At 54.3% G+C, this 21,455-nt stretch overlaps 1 protein-coding gene across 2 annotated transcripts in view; it reads left to right on the top strand.

Annotated features, from left to right (window-relative positions):
• plekhh1 (pleckstrin homology domain containing, family H (with MyTH4 domain) member 1) overlaps nt 1–21,455 on the top strand; it is a 142,299-nt gene that overhangs the window by 47,227 nt on the left and 73,617 nt on the right. For both annotated transcript variants that reach the window (XM_078406159.1, XM_078406158.1), the window contains 2 exons: nt 1,777–1,858; nt 15,159–16,066. In XM_078406159.1, the coding sequence (XP_078262285.1) occupies nt 1,777–1,858; nt 15,159–16,066 (990 nt within the window). The remainder of the gene's footprint in view (nt 1–1,776; nt 1,859–15,158; nt 16,067–21,455) is intronic.

Genomic DNA, 21,455 nt, shown 5'->3' with positions numbered 1-21,455 from the left:
GGGTGACGTGCATTCCTGGGACGTCCAATGTATTATTAACTGGCCGAGCCTGGCCTTAACCATTGGGAAAGAAATCACACTCTGTCCGTCAGGGCTGGCCGGATCACCTGGCTGCGAGCCATTTGAGTTACATAGAAACATAGAAAATAGGTGCAGGAGTAGGCCATTCGGCCCTTCGAGCCTGCACCGCCATTCAATATGATCATGGCTGATCATCCAACTCAGTATCCCGTACCTGCCTTCTCTCCATACCCCCTGATCCCGTTAGCCACAAGGGCCACATCTAACTCCCTCTTAAATATAGCCAATGAACTGGCCTCAACTACCTTCTGTGGCAGAGAATTCCACAGATTCACCACTCTCTGTGTGAAAAAAAACGTCCTCATCTCGGTCCTAAAAGACTTCCCCCTTACCCTTAAACTGTGACCCCTTGTTCTGGACTTCCCCAACATCGGGAACAATCTTCCTGCATCTAGCCTGTCCAACCCCTTAAGAATTTTGTAAGTTTCTATAAGATCCCCCCTCAATCTTCTATATTCCAGCGAGTTCCCCTTCTCATCCCCACACTGTTCAGTCTGTCCCCGGCCTCTTCCTCTGCTCGACACACACAAACTGGAAGAACAGCACCTCGATTTCCAAAAGGGTAGTCTGCAGTCTAAAAGTATAAACATGCTGAATTCTACAGTTTCAGGGGTAACCCCACCCTCTCCTCACCCACCAAACCTTGCACCCCTCTGCCCCATCACACGTTTCTTTCCCCTTTTTTGTTATCCAGTTCCTTTCTCCCCTCCTCCACCTCCTCCATTCACTCATCTCCCACTCCCCATACTCCGAGCCCCCCATTTTTCTTCTTCACTCCTGTTCCTTTTCTACCTGTGATCCCTCCCTCCGGTTCCACATTTCACTTCCCAACTGGTGAGTAACAGGAAAATGGGAGGAGCAGTTGTTGAAGGAAATGTGAGAGAGAATCATTTCCAGGGAGGTAAGTGGGGGATTGAGTTGATGGGATTGCTCTGTGAAGCGGAATAGAGTCAATGGACGAAGTGACAAGGAAATACTAAAACATGTGAAACTAGACAAAATTTCCAAACAAAGGGCCCAAACCTCTCCTGCATTGGAGAGCACCCTCTTCCCTCCCCTCTCTCCCCCTCCCCACTCTCCCCCTCCCCACTCTCCCCTCCCCCCTCTCCCCTCCACCCCTCCCCTCTCCCCCCTCTCCCCTCCCCCCCTCCCCTCTCCCCCCTCCCCTCTCTCCCTCCCCTCTCTCCCCTCTCTCCCCCTCCCCTCTCTCCCCCTCCCCTCTCTCTTCCTCCCCTCTCCCCCTCCCCTCTCTCCCCCTCCCCTCTCTCCCTCTCCCCCCTCCCCTCTCCCCCCCACCCCTCTCCCTCCCTCCTCCCCCCCTACCCCTCATTCCCCTCCCACCCATTCCATCCCCTTTATCCCCCCTCCACCCCTCTCCCTCCCTCCCTCCCCCATCCCTCTGTAGGAGATAGATTTAAAAGTTAAAATTGTGAATAGCCTTAAAAATATAACACCGATTTCAATGAAACTTCTTCCATTAGCACCAAAGGGACGACGGTGAGTAAGGTGGGCCTAAAATTGCCGCGCTATCGCGTACCGTTTTGGCTGTAGTTCAGGAACAAACAAATAAACAAACGAGAGTTTTAGTATATAGATGCACGGGTGGTTGTATAGGCCGTTTGTGATACCTGTACAGTGTGGTCGATGATGTGTGAACAGAACCTTCACTTCCTCTCCATTTGGTTCTTGCCACAGCTGGAATTCGAAAACTATCAACTGAAGGTGACCACTTGCAAGCAAGCTGAACAAATCCAAGCCCTGCAGAACAAGATTCAAGGTACTGCGGTTCGTTCCTACATTCACACTGGCATCCTTCATTGTGGACACCTCCTTCCTGTCTGCTCAGCTTTAACTCAGTTCCTCGTGCCCTTCTGCTGATGTAGTTCCATTTTGAAGGACTGGGAATTGAGGACAGGTCACAGAAGAAGAGTTGAGGCCTGGGGCAGATCAGCCATGATCATACTGCAAAGGCGGGGCAAGCTTGAAGGGCCGAGTGGCCTACTCCTGATATTTTCTTCTGTTCTTGTGCATCGACGCCCCCATATCCCCCTGGCCATCAGCCAATTTTGATATTTACTTTTCACTTTAAAAAGTCTAAACCTTTTTTTTCCCATTCTTCTTATTGATGTCGGTGATCACACGAGTCTTGTGGTACCTTACTCTTTCAATCAACTTCTTGATCACTTGCTTAACCAGTCTTTAACCAGTGATCGGCACGGTGGCGCAGCGGTAGAGTTGCTGCCTTACAGCGAATGCAGCGCCGGAGACTCGGGTTCCATCCTGACTACGGGCGCCGTCTGTACGGAGTTTGTACGTTCTCCCCGTGACCTGCGTGGGTTTTCTCCGAGATCTTCGGTTTCCTCCCACACTCCAAAGACGTGCAGGTTTGTAGGTTAATTGACTGGGTAAAATGCGTTTAAAAAAAATTCCCTAGTGTGTGTAGGATAGTGTTAATGTGCGGGGATCGCTGGGCGTCGCGGACCCGGTGGGCCGAAGGGCCTGTTTCCGCGCTGTATCTCAAAAATCTATGTTGGAATGAAACGTCTGAGTCCCACCTGGCCACATATAGTTGGCAGACCCGGATATTTTACCCTTGATTCCTTTGCCTCAGCCATGAACCTGGATTGTTGATAGTCATCGAGTCATACAGCACAGAAACAGTCCCTTCGGCCCAAGTTGCCCACGCCGACCAACATGTCCCATCTACACTAGTCCCACCGTTTGGCCCGTATCCCTCTAAACCTATCCTATCCATGTACCTATCTAAATGCTTCTTAAACATTGCGATAATACCTGCTTTACACATCCCCTCTAAACCATGCCCCTTTCACCTTAAAGCTATGCCCTCCCATATGGCGCAGCGGTAGAGTTGCTGCCTTACAGCGAATGAAGGATATAAAGTACGCATCAAATGTTCACCTGAATGATTCTCGGTAGGGACAAGTCCATTATGTGAGGAGAGTTTAAGTAAACGAGGGCTACATTGTCAACTTTAGAAGAAAGAGATGTGATCTCATTTAGGGCGGCACGGTAGCGCAGCGGTAGAGTTGCTGCTTTACAGCGAATGCAGCGCCGGAGACTCAGGTTCGATCCTGACTACGGGTGCTGCACTGTAAGGAGTTTGAACGTTCTCCCCGTGACCTGCGTGGGTTTTCTCCGAGATCTTCGGTTTCCTCCCACACTCCAAAGACGTACAGGTATGTAGGTTAATTGGCTGGGCCAAATGTAAAAATTGTCCCTAGTGGGTGTAGGATAGTGTTAATGTGCGGGGATCGCTGGGCGGCACGGACCCGGTGGGCCAAAGGGCCTGTTTCCACGCTGTATCTCTAAATCTAAATCTTGACATGTCCACCCTGAGGAGAGAGGTTCTGACTCTCTATCCCAGTTCAGCCTCTCATCGTTTTATGTACGTCTTTCAGATTTCACCTCAGTGTTCCAGAGCTGACCTCCAGTATTTCCCATTCATAGAATGTCACAGTGTGGAAGCAGGCCCTTCAGCCCATTGACTTTCACCAAGTATCAAACAGCCATTTACATACCAATCCCATTTTTGTTCTCATTTCATCCTCATCAACTCCCTCCCTTGGTTTCTATCCCTCACCTCCGTTCAACGGGCAATTTGCAGTGGCCAGTTAACCCTTTGACTTTATAATGTGGGAGGAAACCAGTGTACCCGGAGGTTTGGGTCTCCAAATTTGAGGAAGGACATTCTTGCTATTGAGGGAGTGCAGCGTAGGTTCACGAGGTTAATTCCCGGAATGGCAGGACTGTGAAAGACTGGAGCGACTGGGCTTATATACTCTGGAGTTTAGAAGGATGAGAGGGGATCTTATTGAAACATATAAGATTATTAAGGGTTTGGACACGCCAGAGGCAGGAAACATGTTCCCAATGTTGGGGGAGTCCCGAACCAGGGGCCACAGTTTAAGAATAAGGGGTAGGCCATTTAGAACGGAGATGAGGAAAAACTTTTTCACTCAGAGAGTTGTAAATCTGTGGAATTCTCTGCCTCAGAAGGCAGTGGAGGCCAGTTCTCTGGATGCTTTCAAGAGAGAGTTTGATAGAGCTCGTAATGATAGTGGAGTCAGAGTTTATGGAGAGAAGGCAGGAACGGGGTACTGATTGTGGATGATCAGCCATGATCACAGTGAATGATGGTGTTGGCTCAAAAGGTCGAATGGCCTCCTCCTGCACCTATTGTCTAATGCCTATTGTCTATTGAAACCCACACGGTCACAGGGAGAACTTGTCAACCCCACACAGACAGTGCCAGAGGTAGGACTGAACCTGGGTTGCTCAGTGTGCCCTCAGTAGTTGAAGGCCCAGCTCTGATTCTTGCAGCCCCCTTGCTCCTCCCCTCAATTGTTGCATCCTCCCATCCTGAAAACGGCCTACTCTTCCGCCTCTGTTTTCTGACCTGGCCTTTTTCCCCGTTCACGCTAAGATATCTTGCTCCCAACCAATGACCCATAACTTTACATAGCAACCTTTTATGTATCACCTTCTGATACTGTTTATTCACAATATACTGTTTATTCACAAAATGCTGGAGTAACCCAGCAGGTCAGGCAGCATCTCAGGAGAGAAGGAATGGGCGACGTTTCGGGTCGAGACTGACCTGAAATGTCACCCATTCCTTCTCTCCTGAGATGCCGCCTGACCTGCTGAGTTATTCCAGCATTTTGTGAATAAATACCTTCGATTTGTACCTGCATCTGCAGTTATTTTCTTACATCTAAATATACTAACTAGTTCACTTTTATCCAACGTGAAAATATAAACTTGTTAAACCCAATTTCCTTTACATAAAAGCATGTTGACTCTTCCTATGCCTGTTACGTGTTCTTTTTCCAACAAGTGATTTTTTTTTTTAATCAAAAAATACTTTATTCCAGTAATAAATATTTACAGAAACATTTTATTTTCAGAAACTCCATCCGACATTCCCGGAGGTTATAAATTCAATACAGATATTCATTGCCAGATTTACACAGAATCCCTTCCCTTATTTGGAGGGGCGTCTCTCTCCACCACACCCTGCCCCCCATGTCCAGCAGCGGAAGGACCCTAGACTGTGGTCGTCCAACACAGGGCCTTGGCGTTGGCTGCACCGAGCTTCAGTGCGTCCCTCAGCACGTACTCCTGCAGTCTGCAGCGGGCCCAGTCAGCAACATTCCTTGACGGACAGCTCGCTCCGCTGGGAGGTCAACAAGGATCGGGCAGACCAAAGAGCGTCTTTCACCGAGTTGATGACCTTCCAGCAGCACTCGATGTCAGTCTCCGAATGCGTCCCTGGGAACAGTCCGTAGATCACAGAGTCCTCTGTGACGGAACTGCTCAGAATAAATCGTGACAGGGACCCCTGCAAACCTCTCCAGACTCTCTTGGCAAATCCACACTCTGTGAAGAGGTGGGCCACCGTCTCCTCTCCGTAGCAGCCGTCCCGAGGGCAGCGTGCGCCGGTAGTGAGGTTCCGGCGGTGCAGGAGGGATCTGACTGGGAGGGCTCCCCTCACCGCCAGCCAAGCCAGGTCTTGGTGCTTGTTGGTTAGTTCTGGCGATGAGGCATTTTGCCAGACAAGCTGGGCAGTCTGCTCTGGGGACCACGCCACAGGATCCATGGAGTCATTTCAGACGTTAATGTCGGAGAACAAGGGGCTTGCCTGACATTTGATCAGCCAAACATTGGCACCTGGTCAAGGGAAGAGATAGTAAGGCCAGGGCGAGGTTTGAGATTGCTATGGGGATTTCCTGGATGCCCCAAGGTTGTGAACTATAGCGGGCCTATCTGCTCTGTGCTCGCTGGAGTGGAGGGGCAGCACGGTGGCGCAGCGGTAGAGCGACTACCTCACAGCGCCGGAGACCCGGGTTCCATCCTGACTGCGGGTGCTGTCTGTACAGAGTTTGTATGCTCTCTCCGTGACCTGCGTGGGTTTTCTCCGAGATCTTCGTTTTGCCTCCCACACTGCAAAGACGTACAGGTTTGTAGGCTAATTGGCTTGGTATAAAAATGTGTAAATGTATAATTATCCCTGGTCTGTGTAGGGTAGTGTTAGTGTGTGGGGATCGCTGGTCAGTGCGGACTCGGTGGGCCGAAGGGCCTGTTTCTGCACTGTATCCCGAAGCTAAACAAACTCACCTTCTGAGTCACAGGCAGGCGGGCATAGTATCTCTACAGGTTCAATCCCCAATAACAGAATCTCTGTTTAGTGAATAAAATGCCAAAGGCTATCAAAGTTTACCAGCTGAGTAGCAGCACAACGATGCATTTGGCTGGTTTACGAAATACTTAACCTTCTTGGGGTTTAATGTTTGACTGCTTCCCATCACATTCCACTTTATAACTAAATGACTCAGTGGAAACCAGGGATCGAGGTGCAACTCTGAAGTGTGATCCTGAGCTTTGTTGTTCAGTGACTGGCGATTAACAGGTAGGCGTGTTAACATTAAATTGGGCTACTCAGATATTGTTGACCTGTTAGCTGAGTTGAAGGCCCAGACTGATAGTGGGGTTTTTTTTGTGCAACAAGGAAAATGAGCCAAAGATCGGAACTAATGGATTGCCCTTTACCTGGTCAGGTTGCAAAACAACTCGTGTGAATTCCTCTCCACACCTCAGTCAACCTAAACGAGACCCACACCCTGCTTTTAGGAGTTAGTGCCGCAGCCATCGAGGGATACCGTTTAACTTTCACCTCGCCAAGGCAATGGCCAATATTCACGCACCCATTTACATTAATCTTTCTCCAACCCATTTTCATCTCCCCAAATTCCTAATAAATTTCCCCCGGATTCTACCAATCGCCTGCACGCTAGGGGCAGGTTACAATGGCCAATTAACAAAGTTCCGTAGCGTCATTCGGCATAGAAACAGGCCCTTCGGCCCACCAAGTCCATGCTGACCATTGATCACCCGTTTACACGCATTCTATGTGGTCCCATGTTCTCATCTGCTGACTAAGGGCAATATGCAGAAGCCAATTAAGCTACTAAGTTGCACGTCTTTGGGATGTAAGAGGAAACCAGAGCACCTGGAGGAAACCCACACAGTCTCAGGGAGAACTGTTAGAGAGGGTAGTTCATCTATGGAACTCATTGCCACAGAGTACCGTGGAGGCCAAGTCAGTGGATATTTTTAAGGCAGAGACAGACAAGTTCTTGATTAGAACGGGTGTCAAGGGTTATGGGGAGAAGGCGGCACGGTAGCGCAGCAGTAGAGTTGCTGCCTTACAGCGAATGCAGCGCCGGAGACTCAGGTTCGATCCTGACTACGGGCGCCGTCTGTACGGAGTTTGCACGTTCTCCCCGTGACCTGCGTGGGTTTTCTCCGAGATCTTCGGTTTACTCCCGCACTCCAAAGACGTACAGGTATGTAGGTTAATTGACTGGGTAAATGTAAAAATTGTCCCTACTGGGTGTAGGATAGTGTTAATATGCGTGGATCGCTGGGCGGCGCGGACTCGGTGGGCTGAAGGGCCCGTTTCCACGCTGTATCTCTAAATCTATAAAAATCTAAAAATCTAAATCTAAATCTAAAATCTAAGGAACTCATTGCCACAAAGGGCTGTGGAGGCCAAGTCAGTGGATATTTTTAAGGCAGAGATAGACAAGTTCTTGATTAGAACGGGTGTCAAGGGTTATGGGGAGAAGGCAGGAGAATGGGATTTGGAGGGAGAGATCAGCCATGAATCAATGGCGGAGTGGACTCAATGGACTGAATGGCCTAATTCTACTAGTGAACCTGTGAGAACATGCAAATGGCTACTCAGACCGCACCTGAGGTCAGGATCGAACCAGGGTCTTGGGTGCTATGAATTTAGCAGGTCAACCAGCTGTGCCATTGTGCCATCCAACCATCTTCCACAAACATAGCGTTTTCAATGTTAGTCTCAGAACCTGTGCCCTCAAAGCATCAGGTAACCTGCTGGAGATGAGGGAAGACCATTTAGCCCCTCAACAGCCTCCACCGGTCAGCAAGATCGTTGTTGAACTTCTACCTTGGTTCTATGTCCATATACTTTGGGCAGCACTAGATTGAGCAAGACGTACACTCCACTATATTTCTATGGAAAGATTTTTCTTTTCGGGTGAATGAATCTAAAATGTGAACATAGTCTTCAAAAGAGAGCTGGCCCATTTTGGCCTGTCTCATAATGGCTCGCACCAATTTCCACAGATGCCCCAGAGAAAGCATCCAATGCGGATGCATCACAGCTTGGTACGGCAAGAGATTGCAGAGAGTCTCAGATCCAGCCTCCCCCATCAGCTCCGCCCGCACCTCACACTGCCTCAGGAATGCTCTCTTACATCATCAAAGACCACTTCAAGGCAGAGATAGAGAGGTTCTTCATTAGTACGGGTGTCAGGAGTTATGGGGAGAAGGCAGGAGAATGGGGTTATTGAGGGAAAGATAGACCAGCCATGATTGAACGGCGGAGTAGACTTGAGGGGCCGAATGGCCCAAATCTGCTCCTATCACCTCTTAGATTTAGATGTTTAGATTTAGAGATACAGCGCGGAAACAGGCCCTTCGGCCCACCGAGTCCGCGCCGCTTAGCGATCCCCGCACAATAACACGATCCTACACACACTTGGGACAATTTTTTTTTACATTTGCCCAGCCAATTAACCTACAAACCTGTACGTCTTTGGAGTGTGGGAGGAAATCGAAGATCTCGGAGAAAACCCACGCAGGTCACGGGGAGAACGTACAAACTCTGTACAGACGGCGCCCGTAATCAGGATCGAACCTGAGTCTCCGGTGCTGCATTCGCTGTAAGGCAGCAACTCTACCACTTCTGAACTTACCCTGAGCATTCTTTTGCCCGCATAGCCCCATCAATAACTAGACAGTCACAACATTCAAACGCACCACTATTATGATAATGCAAGCTGGTCTATCCCCTCCTGTAAATCTATATCCACCCCCTCCATCAGTCCCCTCCCCTCCCCTCCCCTCCCCCCATATATCTATATATTCGGCGTGGTGACACAGCGGTAGAGTTGCTGCCTTACAGCGAATGCAGCGCCGGAGACTCAGGTTCCATCCTGACTACGGGTCCTGTCTGTATGGAGTTTGTACGTTCTCCCTGTGATCTGCGTGGGTTTTCTCCGAGACCTTCGGTTTCCTCCCACACTCCAAAGACGTACAGGTATGTAGGTTAATTGACTGGGTAAATGTAAAAATTGTCCCTAGTGTGTGTAGGATAGTGTTAGTGTGCGTGGATCGCTGGGCGGCGCGGACTGGGTGGGCCGAAGGGCCCGTTTCCACGCTGTATCTCTAAATCTACAAATTCTAAAAATCGAAATCTAAATCTAAAATCTAAATCTATGGAACTCATTGCCACAAAGGGCTGTGGAGGCCAAGTCAGTGGATATTTTTAAGGCAGAGATAGACAAGTTCTTGATTCGAACGGGTGTCAAGGGTTATGGGGAGAAGGCAGGAGAATGGGATTTGGAGGGAGAGATCAGCCATGAATCAATGGCGGAGTGGACTCAATGGACAGAATGGACTGAATGGCCTAATTCTACTAGTGAACCTGTGAGAACATGCAAATGGCTACTCAGACCGCACCTGAGGTCAGGATCGAACTAGGGTCTTGGGTGCTATGAATTTAGCAGGTCAACCAGCTGTGCCATTGTGTCATCCAACCATCTTGCACAAACATAGCGTTTTCAATGTTAGTCTCAGAACCTGTGCCCTCAAAGCATCAGGTAACCTGCTGGAGATGAGGGAAGACCATTTAGCCCCTCCACCGGTCAGCAAGATCGTTGCTGAACTTCTACCTCAGTTCTATGTCCATATACTTTGGGCAGCACTAGATTAAGCAAGACGTACACTCCACTATATTTCTATGGAAAGATTTTTCTTTTCGGGTGAATGAATCTAAAATGTGAACATAGTCTTCAAATGAGAGCTGGCCCATTTTGGCCTGTCTCATAATGGCTCGCACCAATTTCCACAGATGCCCCAGAGAAAGCATCCAATGCGGATGCATCACAGCTTGGTACGGCAAGAGATTGCAGAGAGTCTCAGATCCAGCCTCCCCCATCAGCTCCGCCCGCACCTCACACTGCCTCAGGATTGCACTCTTACATCATCAAAGACCACTTCAAGGCAGAGATAGAGAGATTCTTCATTAGTACGGGTGTCAGGGGTTATGGGGAGAAGGCAGGAGAATGGGGTTATTGAGGGAAAGATAGACCAGCCATGATTGAACGGCGGAGTAGACTTGAGGGGCCGAATGGCCTAAATCTGCTCCTATCACTTCTTAGATTTAGATGTTTAGATTTAGAGATACAGCGCGGAAACAGGCCCTTCGGCCCACCGAGTCCGCGCCGCCCAGCGATCCCCGCACAATAACACGATCCTACACACACTTGGGACAATTTTTTTTTACATTTGCCCAGCCAATTAACCTACAAACCTGTACGTCTTTGGAGTGTGGGAGGAAACCGAAGATCTCGGAGAAAACCCACGCAGGTCACGGGGAGAACGTACAAACTCCGTACAGACGGCGCCCGTAGTCAGGATCGAACCTGAGTCTCCGGCGCTGCATTCGCTGTAAGGCAGCAACTCTACCACTTCTGAACTTACCCTGAGCATTCTTTTGCCCGCATAGCCCCATCAATAACTAGACAGTCACAACATTCAAACGCACCACTATTATGATAATGCAAGCTGGTCTATCCCCTCCTGTAAATCTATATCCACCCCCTCCATCAGTCCCCTCCCCTACCCTACCCTCCCCCCATATATCTATATATTCGGCGCTGTGGCGCAGCGGTAGAGTTGCTGCCTTACAGCGAATGCAGTGCCGGAGACCCGGGTTCCATCCTGACCACCGGCGCCGTCTGTACGGAATTTGTACGTTCTCCCCGTGACCTGCGTGGGTTTTCTCCGAGATCTTCGGTTTCCTCCCACACTCCAAAGACGTACAGGTTTGTAGATTAATTGTTTTGGTAAATGTTTAAAAAAATTGTCCCTAGTGGGTATTGGATAGTGTTAATGAGCGGAGATCGCTGGTCGGCGCGGACCCGGTGGGCCGAAAGGGCTTGTTTCCGCGCTGTATCTCCAGACTAAAATATCCCTGCCCCCTTGCTATCACATCCACCCTCTACTTCCATCCACTCACCTTTCCCCATCTCCCGCTCGGTCACAATGTCTACGGGCATTTTACGCTGGGTGAGTACTGGCCAGACCTGTCCAGGAGTACCAGCCCCATCTTTGCCCATTGATTGAGAGACACAGCATGTAAACAGGGCCTTCAGCCCAGGAGCCAGTGTAGTGCCAACCATCGTTCACCCACTCACACTCGTTCTATGTTATCCCACATCCTCATCCAATCCCTACACATTGGGGGCAATTAACCTAAAAGCCTGCACGTATTTGGGATGGGGGAGGAAACCGGAGCACCCGGAAGAAAACCCACCTGGTTACAGGGAGAACGTGCAAACACCACACAAGAAAAAAGCCAGAGGTCAGGATCGAACCCGGGCCTCCAGCGCTGCAAGGCAGCAGCTCTACCCGCTGCACCAGCGTGCCGCCCTTGCTGGTGGCCTTACTGGTTGATATCGTTGCATCCAAGTGGCGCCACCAATCGATGGTGGGAGAACAACCAAGTCCTGGCACAGCGAGGTGGTTCGGCCCACCTGTGTGCGGCGTTTGGATCGGCCCACCTGTGTGCGGCGGTGGGTTCGACCCACCTGTGTGGGGCGGTGGGTTCGGCCCACCTGTGTGCGCCGATTGGATCGGCCCACGTGTGTGGGGCGGTGGGTTCGCCCCACCTGTGTGCGGTGGTGGGTTCGGCCCACCTGTGTGGGGGCGGTGGGTTCGGCCCCACCTGTGTGGGGGTGATGGGTTCGGCCCACCTGTGTGGGGCGATGGGTTCGGCCCACCTGTGTGGGGGCGGTGGGTTCGGCCCCACCTGTGTGGGGCGGTGGGTTACGTCCACCTGTGTGGGGCGGTGGGTACGGCCCACCTGTGTGGGGGCGGTGGGTTCGGCCCACCTGTGTGGGGCGGTGGGTGGGCCCACCTGTGTGGGGCGGTCGGTACGGCCCACCTGTGTGGGGCAGTTGGTACGGCCCACGTGTGTGGGACGGTGGGTTCGGCCCACCTGTGTGGGGCGATGGGTTCGGCCCACCTGTGTGGGGCGATGGGTTCGGCCCACCTGTGTGGGTGCGGTGGGTACGGCCCACCTGTGTGGGCGGTGGGTTAAGTCCACCTGTGTGGGGGCGGTGGGTACGGCCCACCTGTGTGGGGCGGTGGGTACGGCCCACCTGTGTGGGGGCGGTGGGTTCGACCCACCAGTGAGGGGCGGTCGGTGCGGCCCACCTGTGTGGGGCGGTCGGTACGGCCCACCTGTGTGGGGCGGTGGGTGGGCCCACCTGTGTGGGGCAGTTGGTACGGCCCACCTGTGTGGGGCAGTCGGTTCAGCCCACCTGTGTGGGGCGGTGGGTTCGGCCCACCTGTGTGGGGTGGTGGGTTTGGTCCACCTGTGGGGCGGTGGGTTGGGCCCACCTGTGTGGGGCGGTTGGTATGGCCCACCTGTGGGGCGGTGGGTTTGGTTCACCTGTGCGGGGTGGTCGGTTCGTTCCACCTGTGTGGGGGCAGTTGGTACGGCCCACCTGTGTGGGGCGGTGGGTTCGGCCCACCTGTGTGGGGGCGGTGGGTACGGCCCACCTGTGTGGGGTGGTGGGTTACGTCCACCTGTGTGGGGTGGTGGGTTACGTCCACCTGTGTGGGGGCGGTGGGTACGGCCCACCTGTGTGGGGCGGTGGGTACGGCCCACCTGTGTGGGGCGGTCGGTACGACCCACCTGTGTGGGGCGGTGGGTTTGGTTCACCTGTGCGGGGTGGTCGGTGCGGCCCACCAGTGTGGGGCGGTGGGTTCGGCCCACCAGTGTGGGGCGGTCGTTGCGGCCCACCTGTGTGGGGTTGTGGGTTTGGTCCACCTGTGGGGCGGTGGGTGGGCCCACCTGTGTGGGGCGGTTGGTACGGCCCACCTGTGGGGCGGTGGGTTTGGTTCACCTGTGCGGGGTGGTCGGTTCGTTCCACCTGTGTGGGGCAGTTGGTACGGCCCACCTGTGTTGGGCAGTGGGTTCGGCCCACCTGTGTGGGGCGGTGGGTTCGGCCCACCTGTGTGGGGTGGTGGGTTTGGTCCACCTGTGGGGCGGTGGGTTGGGCCCACTTGTGTGGGGCGGTTGGTATGGCCCACCTGTGGGGCGGTGGGTTTGGTTCACCTGTGCGGGGTGGTCGTTTCGTTCCACCTGTGTGGGGCAGTTGGTACGGCCCACCTGTGTGGGGCAGTCGGTTCAGCCCACCTGTGTGGGGTGGTGGGTTCGGCCCACCTGTGTGGGGTGGTGGGTTTGGTCCACCTGTGGGGCGGTGGGTTGGGCCCACCTGTGTGGGGCGGTTGGTATGGCCCACCTGTGGGGCGGTGGGTTTGGTTCACCTGTGCGGGGTGGTCGGTTCGTTCCACCTGTGTGGGGGCGGTCGGTACGGCCCACCTGTGTGGGGCGGTGGGTTCGGCCCACCAGTGTGGGGCGGTGGGTGGGCCCACCTGTGTGGGGCAGTTGGTACGGCCCACCTGTGGGGCAGTGGGTTTGGTTCACCTGTGCGGGGTGGTCGGTTCGTTCCACCTGTGTGGGGGCGGTCGGTGCGGCCCACCTGTGTGGGGGCGGTGGGTTCGGCCCACCTGTGTGGGGCGGTCGGTACAGCCCACCTGTGTGGGGCGGTGGGTGGGCCCACCTGTGGGGGCGGTCGGTACGGATAACCTGTGTGGGGGCGGTGGGTGGGCCCACCTGTGTGGGGCGGTGGGTGGGCCCACCTGTGGGGGCGGTCGGTACGGCCCACCTGTGTGGGGCGGTGGGTTTGGTTCACCTGTGTGGGGCGGTGGGTGGGCCCACCTGTGGGGGCGGTCGGTACGGCCCACCTGTGTGGGGGCGGTCGGTACGGCCCACCTGTGTGGGGCGGTGGGTTTGGTTCACCTGTGTGGGGCGGTGGGTTTGGTTCACCTGTGTGGGGCGGTGGGTTTGGTTCACCTGTGTGGGGCGGTGGGTGGGCCCACCTGTGGGGGCAGTCGGTACGGCCCACCTGTGTGGGGGCGGTCGGTACGGCCCACCTGTGTGGGGCGGTCGGTACGACCCACCTGTGTGGGGCGGTGGGTTTGGTTCACCTGTGTGGGGCGGTCGGTACGACCCACCTGTGTGGGGCGGTGGGTGGGCCCACCTGTGCGGGGTGGTCGGTGCGGCCCACCAGTGTGGGGCGGTGGGTTCGGCCCACCAGTGTGGGGCGGTGGGTGGGCCCACCTGTGTGGGGTTGTGGGTTTGGTCCACCTGTGGGGCGGTGGGTGGGCCCACCTGTGTGGGGCAGTTGGTACGGCCCACCTGTGGGGCAGTGGGTTTGGTTCACCTGTGCGGGGTGGTCGGTTCGTTCCACCTGTGTGGGGGCGGTCGGTGCGGCCCACCTGTGTGAGGGCGGTGGGTTCGGCCCACCAGTGTGGGGCGGTGGGTGGGCCCACCTGTGTGGGGCGGTCGGTACGGCCCACCTGTGTGGGGTGGTGGGTTTGGTTCACCTGTGTGGGGCGGTCGGTACGGCCCACCTGTGTGGGGCGGTCGGTACGGCCCACCTGTGTGGGGCGGTCGGTACGGCCCACCTGTGTGGGGCGGTGGGTTTGGTTCACCTGTGTGGGGCGGTCGGTACGGCCCACCTGTGTGGGGCGGTCGGTACGGCCCACCTGTGTGGGGCGGTCGGTACGGCCCACCTGTGTGGGGCGGTCGGTACGGCCCACCTGTGTGGGGCGGTCGGTACGGCCCACCTGTGTGGGGCGGTCGGTACGGCCCACCTGTGTGGGGCGGTCGGTACGGCCCACCTGTGTGGGGTGGTGGGTTTGGTTCACCTGTGTGGGGCGGTCGGTACGGCCCACCAGTGTGGGGCGGTGGGTGGGCCCACCTGTGTGGGGGCGGTCGGTACGGCCCACCAGTGTGGGGCGGTGGGTGGGCCCACCTGTGTGGGGCGGTCGGTACGGCCCACCTGTGTGGGGCGATCAGTAACGAGATTCTTTTTCATGTTGCACAGGTTTGCAAGACAAGAGGCCGCTCACGGATCTGACGGAAGCCCACGGCTCCTCTCCCGGGCCAGCGTCTGCTCGGGCCCTCGGCTCACTCGAGAGGCCTGACCAGGGGGGCAGGAAGGAGGCGCGGCAGGAGGGGAGCGAGCCGCGAGGGTGCCGGGCAGCGGAGGAGGTGAGGCGGGGGAGCTGCAGCCTGAGCCTGGGGCCGGCAGGGCCCGGGCTGCTGGATGGGGAGCCGCAGGTATCGGCGGGGAGCCCGGACGCACACGAGGGGGTGAGGACGGAGCACCCACACAGCAAGCTACAGAGGGTGGCCAGAGATGCCTGCAGGACCGCCTCGGGCCACCAGGGCGGCTCGGCCCCAGCCACCGGTCCGCAGAGGGAGGCACCATCCAGTGGGCCCGACGGCAGGCTCCGCTCCCCCAGGCCGGACTCCCCCGCTTCCCACGGCCCCGCCACCGTGCCGGGCCTCGACCCGCCCGCGCCCGCGCTGTCCCTGCCGGGATCGCCCGGCCCCAGGGCCAAGGACGGCAGCGCGGGCACCAGCATGACCTTGCCCAAGGTGCGGACTCCACTGGTGCCCAGGGACAGCATCCAGCTGGCCAAGAAGCACTACAGCCAGCCGCAGGCCGGCGCCGACAGGTTCCACCACGTGGTCTCCATCAACATCGCCACCTTCAGGCCCGCGGCCGTGACACCGCGGCCCGTGCGGGTGCAGGAGACCGACATCGACGATGTCCCCGAGCAGATGGAGACGGAGGAGCCCACCGCCGCCGCTACTGCCGCTGCAGAACAAGACCTCCCCCTTCACCACCCGCCTGCCGTCTCCAGGGAGCTGCCCGATGCCCACTGTGCCAAGCGTGTCTCCACCAGCCAGCCACCACCCCCTCCGCTGCACCGATTCCCTTCATGGGTAAGATTAAAATGGCTCTGTTAGACTCTGTGCATCCTGCCTCAACCCTGCCAACTCCCGAACACCTGGCACACACTGGGCGTGCGAGCACACTTCCACATCACCGGATGTTACCACAACAGTTTAGTTTAGAGGTAGCGTGCAGATAAAGGCCCTTCGGCCCACTGGGTCTGCACCGACCAGCGATCCCCACACATTAACACTAGCCTATTTATTCACAAAATGCCGGAGTAACTCAGCAGGTCAGGCAGCATCTCAGGGTCGACCCGAAACGTCACCCATTCCTTCTCTCCTGAGATGCTGCCTGACCTACTGAGTTACTCCGGCATTTTGTGAATAAATACCTTCGATTTGTACCAGCATCTGCAGTTATCTTCTTAACACTAGCCTACACACACTAGGGACTATTTACACTTACACCAAACCAATTAACACACAAACCTGCACGTCTTTGGAGTGTGGGAGGAAACCAAAGATCTCGGAGAAAACCCACGCAGGTCACGGGGAGAACGTACAAACTCCGTGCAGACGGCGCCCGTAGTCGGGATCGAACCCGGGTCTCCGGCGCTGCAAGCGCTGTAAGGCAGCAACTCTACCGCTGCGCCACCGTGATGCCCTCAGTAATACTTACACATGCCTTACTTCACTTTTTAAGAAAGTTGTTACCAGTAAGCTTGGAGTAAGTTTCAAGGGCGTGTGGGTAACGCATGCAGTTCCTTTTAAGGTGAGTGTTCGGGGAACCAAGTCCCTGCGAGCAGAAATTGTAGAGTAGGAGGGCTGATACGATGGCTGGTGGGGTGGAAGGTGAGAACGAGGGGGATTCTGTCCTTGTTGCGAGTGGGGGGAGGGGGAGCAAGAGCGGAGCTGCGGGATGTAGAAGAGACCCTAGTGAGAGCCTCATCTATAAAGGAAGAGGGGAAGCCCTGTTTCCTGAAGAATGAGGACAAATTGTAGACATCAGCTGGTGAGCCGGAAGCTGATCCGTTGGCATTTCCCAACAGTCGAATCTTGGATCATCGAAGCTTTCCCACCGTGGCTCTGTCCCTTGCTCCAAATATAGTCATAGAGTGATACAGTGTGGAAACAGGCCCTTCGGCCCCAACTCGCCCACACCGGCCAACAATGTCCCAGCTACACTAGTCCCACCTGCCTGCACTTGGTCCATATCCCTCCAAACCTGTCCTATCCATGTAACTATCCAACTGTTTCTTCAACGATGGGATAGTCCATGCCTCAGCTACCTCCTCGGGCAGCTTGTTCCATACACCCACCACCCTCTGTGTGATAAAGTTATTCCTTGGATTCCTATTAAATCTTTTCCCCCCTCACCTTAAACCTATGTCCTCTGGTCTTCAATTCCCCTACTCTGGGCAAGAGACTCTATGCATCCACCCGGTCTATTCCTCTCATGATATGCCGGGGCTTTCCCTCCCCTGCACTGCGCCACTATGTCAGACCACCCTGCCTCCCCACCGCTAACCCAGTGGGTCTTCACCTTGTATTCCCAGATCTACCCACTGTATAAGTTGGTAGACACAAGATGCTGGAGTAATTCAGTGGGACAGGGAGCATCTGTGGAGAGAAGGAATGGGTGATGTTTTGGGTCATATCATATATATATACAGCCGGAAACAGGCCTTTTCGGCCCTCCAAGTCCGTGCCGCCCAGTGATCCCCGTACATTAACACTATCCTACACCCACTAGGGACAATTTTTTTACATTTACCCAGCCAATTAACCTACATACCTGTACGTCTTTGGAGTGTGGGAGGAAACCGAAGATCTCGGAGAAAACCCACGCAGGTCACGGGGAGAACGTACAAACTCCTTACAGTGCAGCACCCGTAGTCAGGATCGAACCTGAGTCTCCGGCGCTGCATTCGCTGTAAAGCAGCAACTCTACCGCTGCGCTACCGTGCCGCCCTGGTCGAGACCCTTCTTCAGACTGTCTACCCCTCAGCTCCTCCCCCCCCCCCTCCCCTCCCACTGTAACACTTCCAATGGGGGTAATCTATCACTGCCACACCGTACAATTGAACCTCAGCCTCTCTCACATATTGTTTCCAGTTTAGAGATACAGCGTGGAAACAGGCCCTCTCGGCCCACCGGGTCCGCTCCGACCAGCGATCCCCGCACACTAACACTATCATTTAGGATATACCCACCGGAATTTAGAAGGATGAGAGGAGATCTTATCGAAACGTATAAGATTATTAAGGGGTTGGACACGTTAGAGGCAGGAAACATGTTCCCAATGTTGGGGGAAGTCCAGAACAAGGGGCCACAGTTTAAGAATAAGGGGAAGGCCATTTAGAACTGAGATGAGGAAAAACTTTTCCAGTCAGAGAGTTGTGAATCTGTGGAATTCTCTGCCTCAGAAGGCAGTGGAGGCCAATTCTCTGAATGCATTCAAGAGAGAGCTGGATAGAGCTCTTAAGGATAGCAGAGTCAGGGGGTATGGGGAGAAGGCAGGAACGGGGTACTGATTGAGAATGATCAGCCATGATCACATTGAATGGCGGTGCTGGCTCGAAGGGCCGAATGGCCTCCTCCTGCACCTATTGTCTATTGTCTATACCCACTAGGGACAATTTTTACATTTACCAAGCCAATATGCCTACAAACCTGTACGTCTTTGGAGTGTGGGAGGAAACCGAAGCACCCGGAGAAAACCCATGCAGGTCACGGGGAGAACGTATAAACTCCGCACAGACAGCACCCGCAGTCGGGATGGAACCCGGGTCTCCGGCGCTGCATTCGCTGTAAGGCAGCAACTCTACCGCCACCGTGACACCCACCGTATTGGGCTCTTATCGCGAGGCACCTCAGGAGGAGGATCTGCCTCCTCGCGTTTCATTGCTGATCTACACCGACCACTGGCCTCATCTGAGTGTATTGGGGCCCTGCCCCTCCACCCTCCTCTCCACACTGTGAGGTGGCACAGGATTCTGTGACTGTTCACTCCCACGATACAATCATATGACCATCCGGATACCCAGCTATCCCCCCTCCTCCTTCACTCCATTCCACAGCCGCCCGCCTTCGGGTTTTTCCGCTGACTGGATAAATCACACAACAAAAGCTTCTCACTGTACCTCGGTGTACGTGACAATAAACTAATAGTGTAGGGAAAAACTGCAGATGCCGCTTTAAATCAAAGGCAGACACAAAATGCAGGAGTTACTCGGCGGGTCAGGCAGCATCTCGGGAGAGAAGGAATGGGTGACGTTTTGTGTCAGTCTGAGGAAGGGTCTCGACCCACAACGTCACCCATTCCTTCTCTCCCGAGATGCTGCCTGACCCGCTGAGTTGCCCCAGCATTTTGTGTCTGCCTACTGACAATAAACTAAACTGGTTAGCCAGGCATTCATCTGACTGGAACTGTGAATGCATTTCAAAACCAAATATGTTTCTTAAACGTTGGGATAGTCCCAACCTCAACTACCTCCTCTGGCAGCTTGTTCCACACACCCACCGCCCTTTGTGTGAAAAGGTTACCCCTCAGATTCCTATTAAATCTTTTCCCCGTCACCTTAAACCTGTGTCCTCTGGTCCTCGATTCACCTACTCTGGGCAAGAGACTCTGTGCATCTATTCCTCTCACGATTTTATCCACCTCTACCAGATTGTTTAGTTCCTTGGCTTAAACAGCTATCTGAATCCACAAGAATGAGCCGTTTCTTCCGAAATGCAGGAAAGGAACAATGACTGGAATGACATGCCTGAGCTTTCCATTTTGTTCCTGCCAAAGCTAGTGATTGTGTGGAAGATTCAAGGCTTCCGGCTGTCGGCAGCTGAGCGAGTCCGGACAAGCCTCGTCTGTAGTTGGGAGGCTCAAAGAACAAGGCAGCTCACACACACGCACCAACAACCGTCTGCCTCTGGGGAATGCCGAGGATAGACACAGAATGCTGGAGTAACTCAGCGGGACAGGCAGCATCTCTGCAGAGAAGGAATGGGCGACGTTTCGGGTCGAGACCCTTCGTCAGACTGCTGTCTGTCCCCAAGCAGAACCAAGTGTTAACAAACATGACACGGTTTGCAGGGTAATCTCCCTCTCCTCAAGCTGCCTAGAATGGCAAGACTGGTTAGGTATCAGTTTAGTTCATTGTCACGTGTACCAAAGTACAGTGAAAAGCTGTTGTGGCGCGCTAACCAGCCAGGAGAAAGGCAACACACGATTACAATCGGGCTATTTACAGTGTACAGTCACACGATAAGGGAATAACATTCAGTGCAAGGTTAAGCCAGCAAAGTCTGATCAAGGATAGTCCGAGGGTCACCGATGAGGTAGATAGTAGTTCAGCACTGCTCTCTGGTTGTGGTGGGATGACTCAGTTGCCTGATAACAGCTGGGGAGAAATTGTCCCTGAATCTGGAGGCGTGCGTTTCCACACTTCTGTACCTTTTGGCCAATGGAAGGGGGAGTGGCCAGGGTGCGACTCGTCCTTATTTATGCTGCTGGCCTTGCCGAGGCAGCGTGAGGTGTAAATGGAGTCAATGGAAGGGAGGTTGGTTCGTGTGATGGTCTGGGCTGCGTCCACAATCCGCTGATCACAAAATCATTGGGTTTTGGTATCAACAAAATGGCCTGCCTCGCTCGTTAGGTCGAATAGTTTGTACGTAAGAAAGTCGGAGACACGAGAGACTGCAGATGCTAGAATCTGGGGCAAAAGACAAACCGCTGGAGGAGCTCAGTGGGTCAGGCAGCACCTGCAGAGCAAGACAGATGTCTGAATGTGGAGTTGGACATAAAAAAGCTGTGGAGTAACGCAGGGGGGGATCAGACAGCATCTCTGGAGAAATGAATACATGACGTTTCGGGTCATATCATATCATATCATATACATACAGCCGGAAACAGGCCTTTTCGGCCCTCCAAGTCCGTGCCGCCCAGTGATCCCCGTACATTAACACTATCCTACACCCACTAGGGACAATTTTTACATTTACCCAGCCAATTAACCTACATACCTGTACGTCTTTGGAGTGTACGTCGAGACCCTTCTTCAGCCAGACTCAGGAGAAAGGGAAAACGAGAGATAGAGACGGTGATGTGTAAAGATGTGAAAATATGCAGTGCCTTGTAGGGGGGCCAGCCTCCAGTGTTAGGGATGCCTAATGCATCTATTGTAGTTGAGGCCAGTTCATTGGCTATATTTAAGAGGGAGATAGATGTGGCCCTTGTGGCTAAAGGGATCAGGGGGTATGGAGAGAAGGCAGGTACGGGATACTGAGTTGGATGATCAGCCATGATCATATTGAATGGCGGTGCAGGCTCGAAGGGCCGAATGGCCTACTCCTGCACCTATTTTCTATGTCTCTATGTTTCTATGAATGCATTCAAGAGAGAGCTAGATAGAGCTCTTAAGGATAGCGGAGTCAGGGG

Source organism: Rhinoraja longicauda, chromosome 10 (assembly GCF_053455715.1).
Source record: "Rhinoraja longicauda isolate Sanriku21f chromosome 10, sRhiLon1.1, whole genome shotgun sequence".
NCBI lineage: Eukaryota > Metazoa > Chordata > Chondrichthyes > Rajiformes > Arhynchobatidae > Rhinoraja > Rhinoraja longicauda.
Note: the sequence above shows the minus strand (reverse complement) of the source record. Positions and strands in the feature narration are given on the sequence as shown.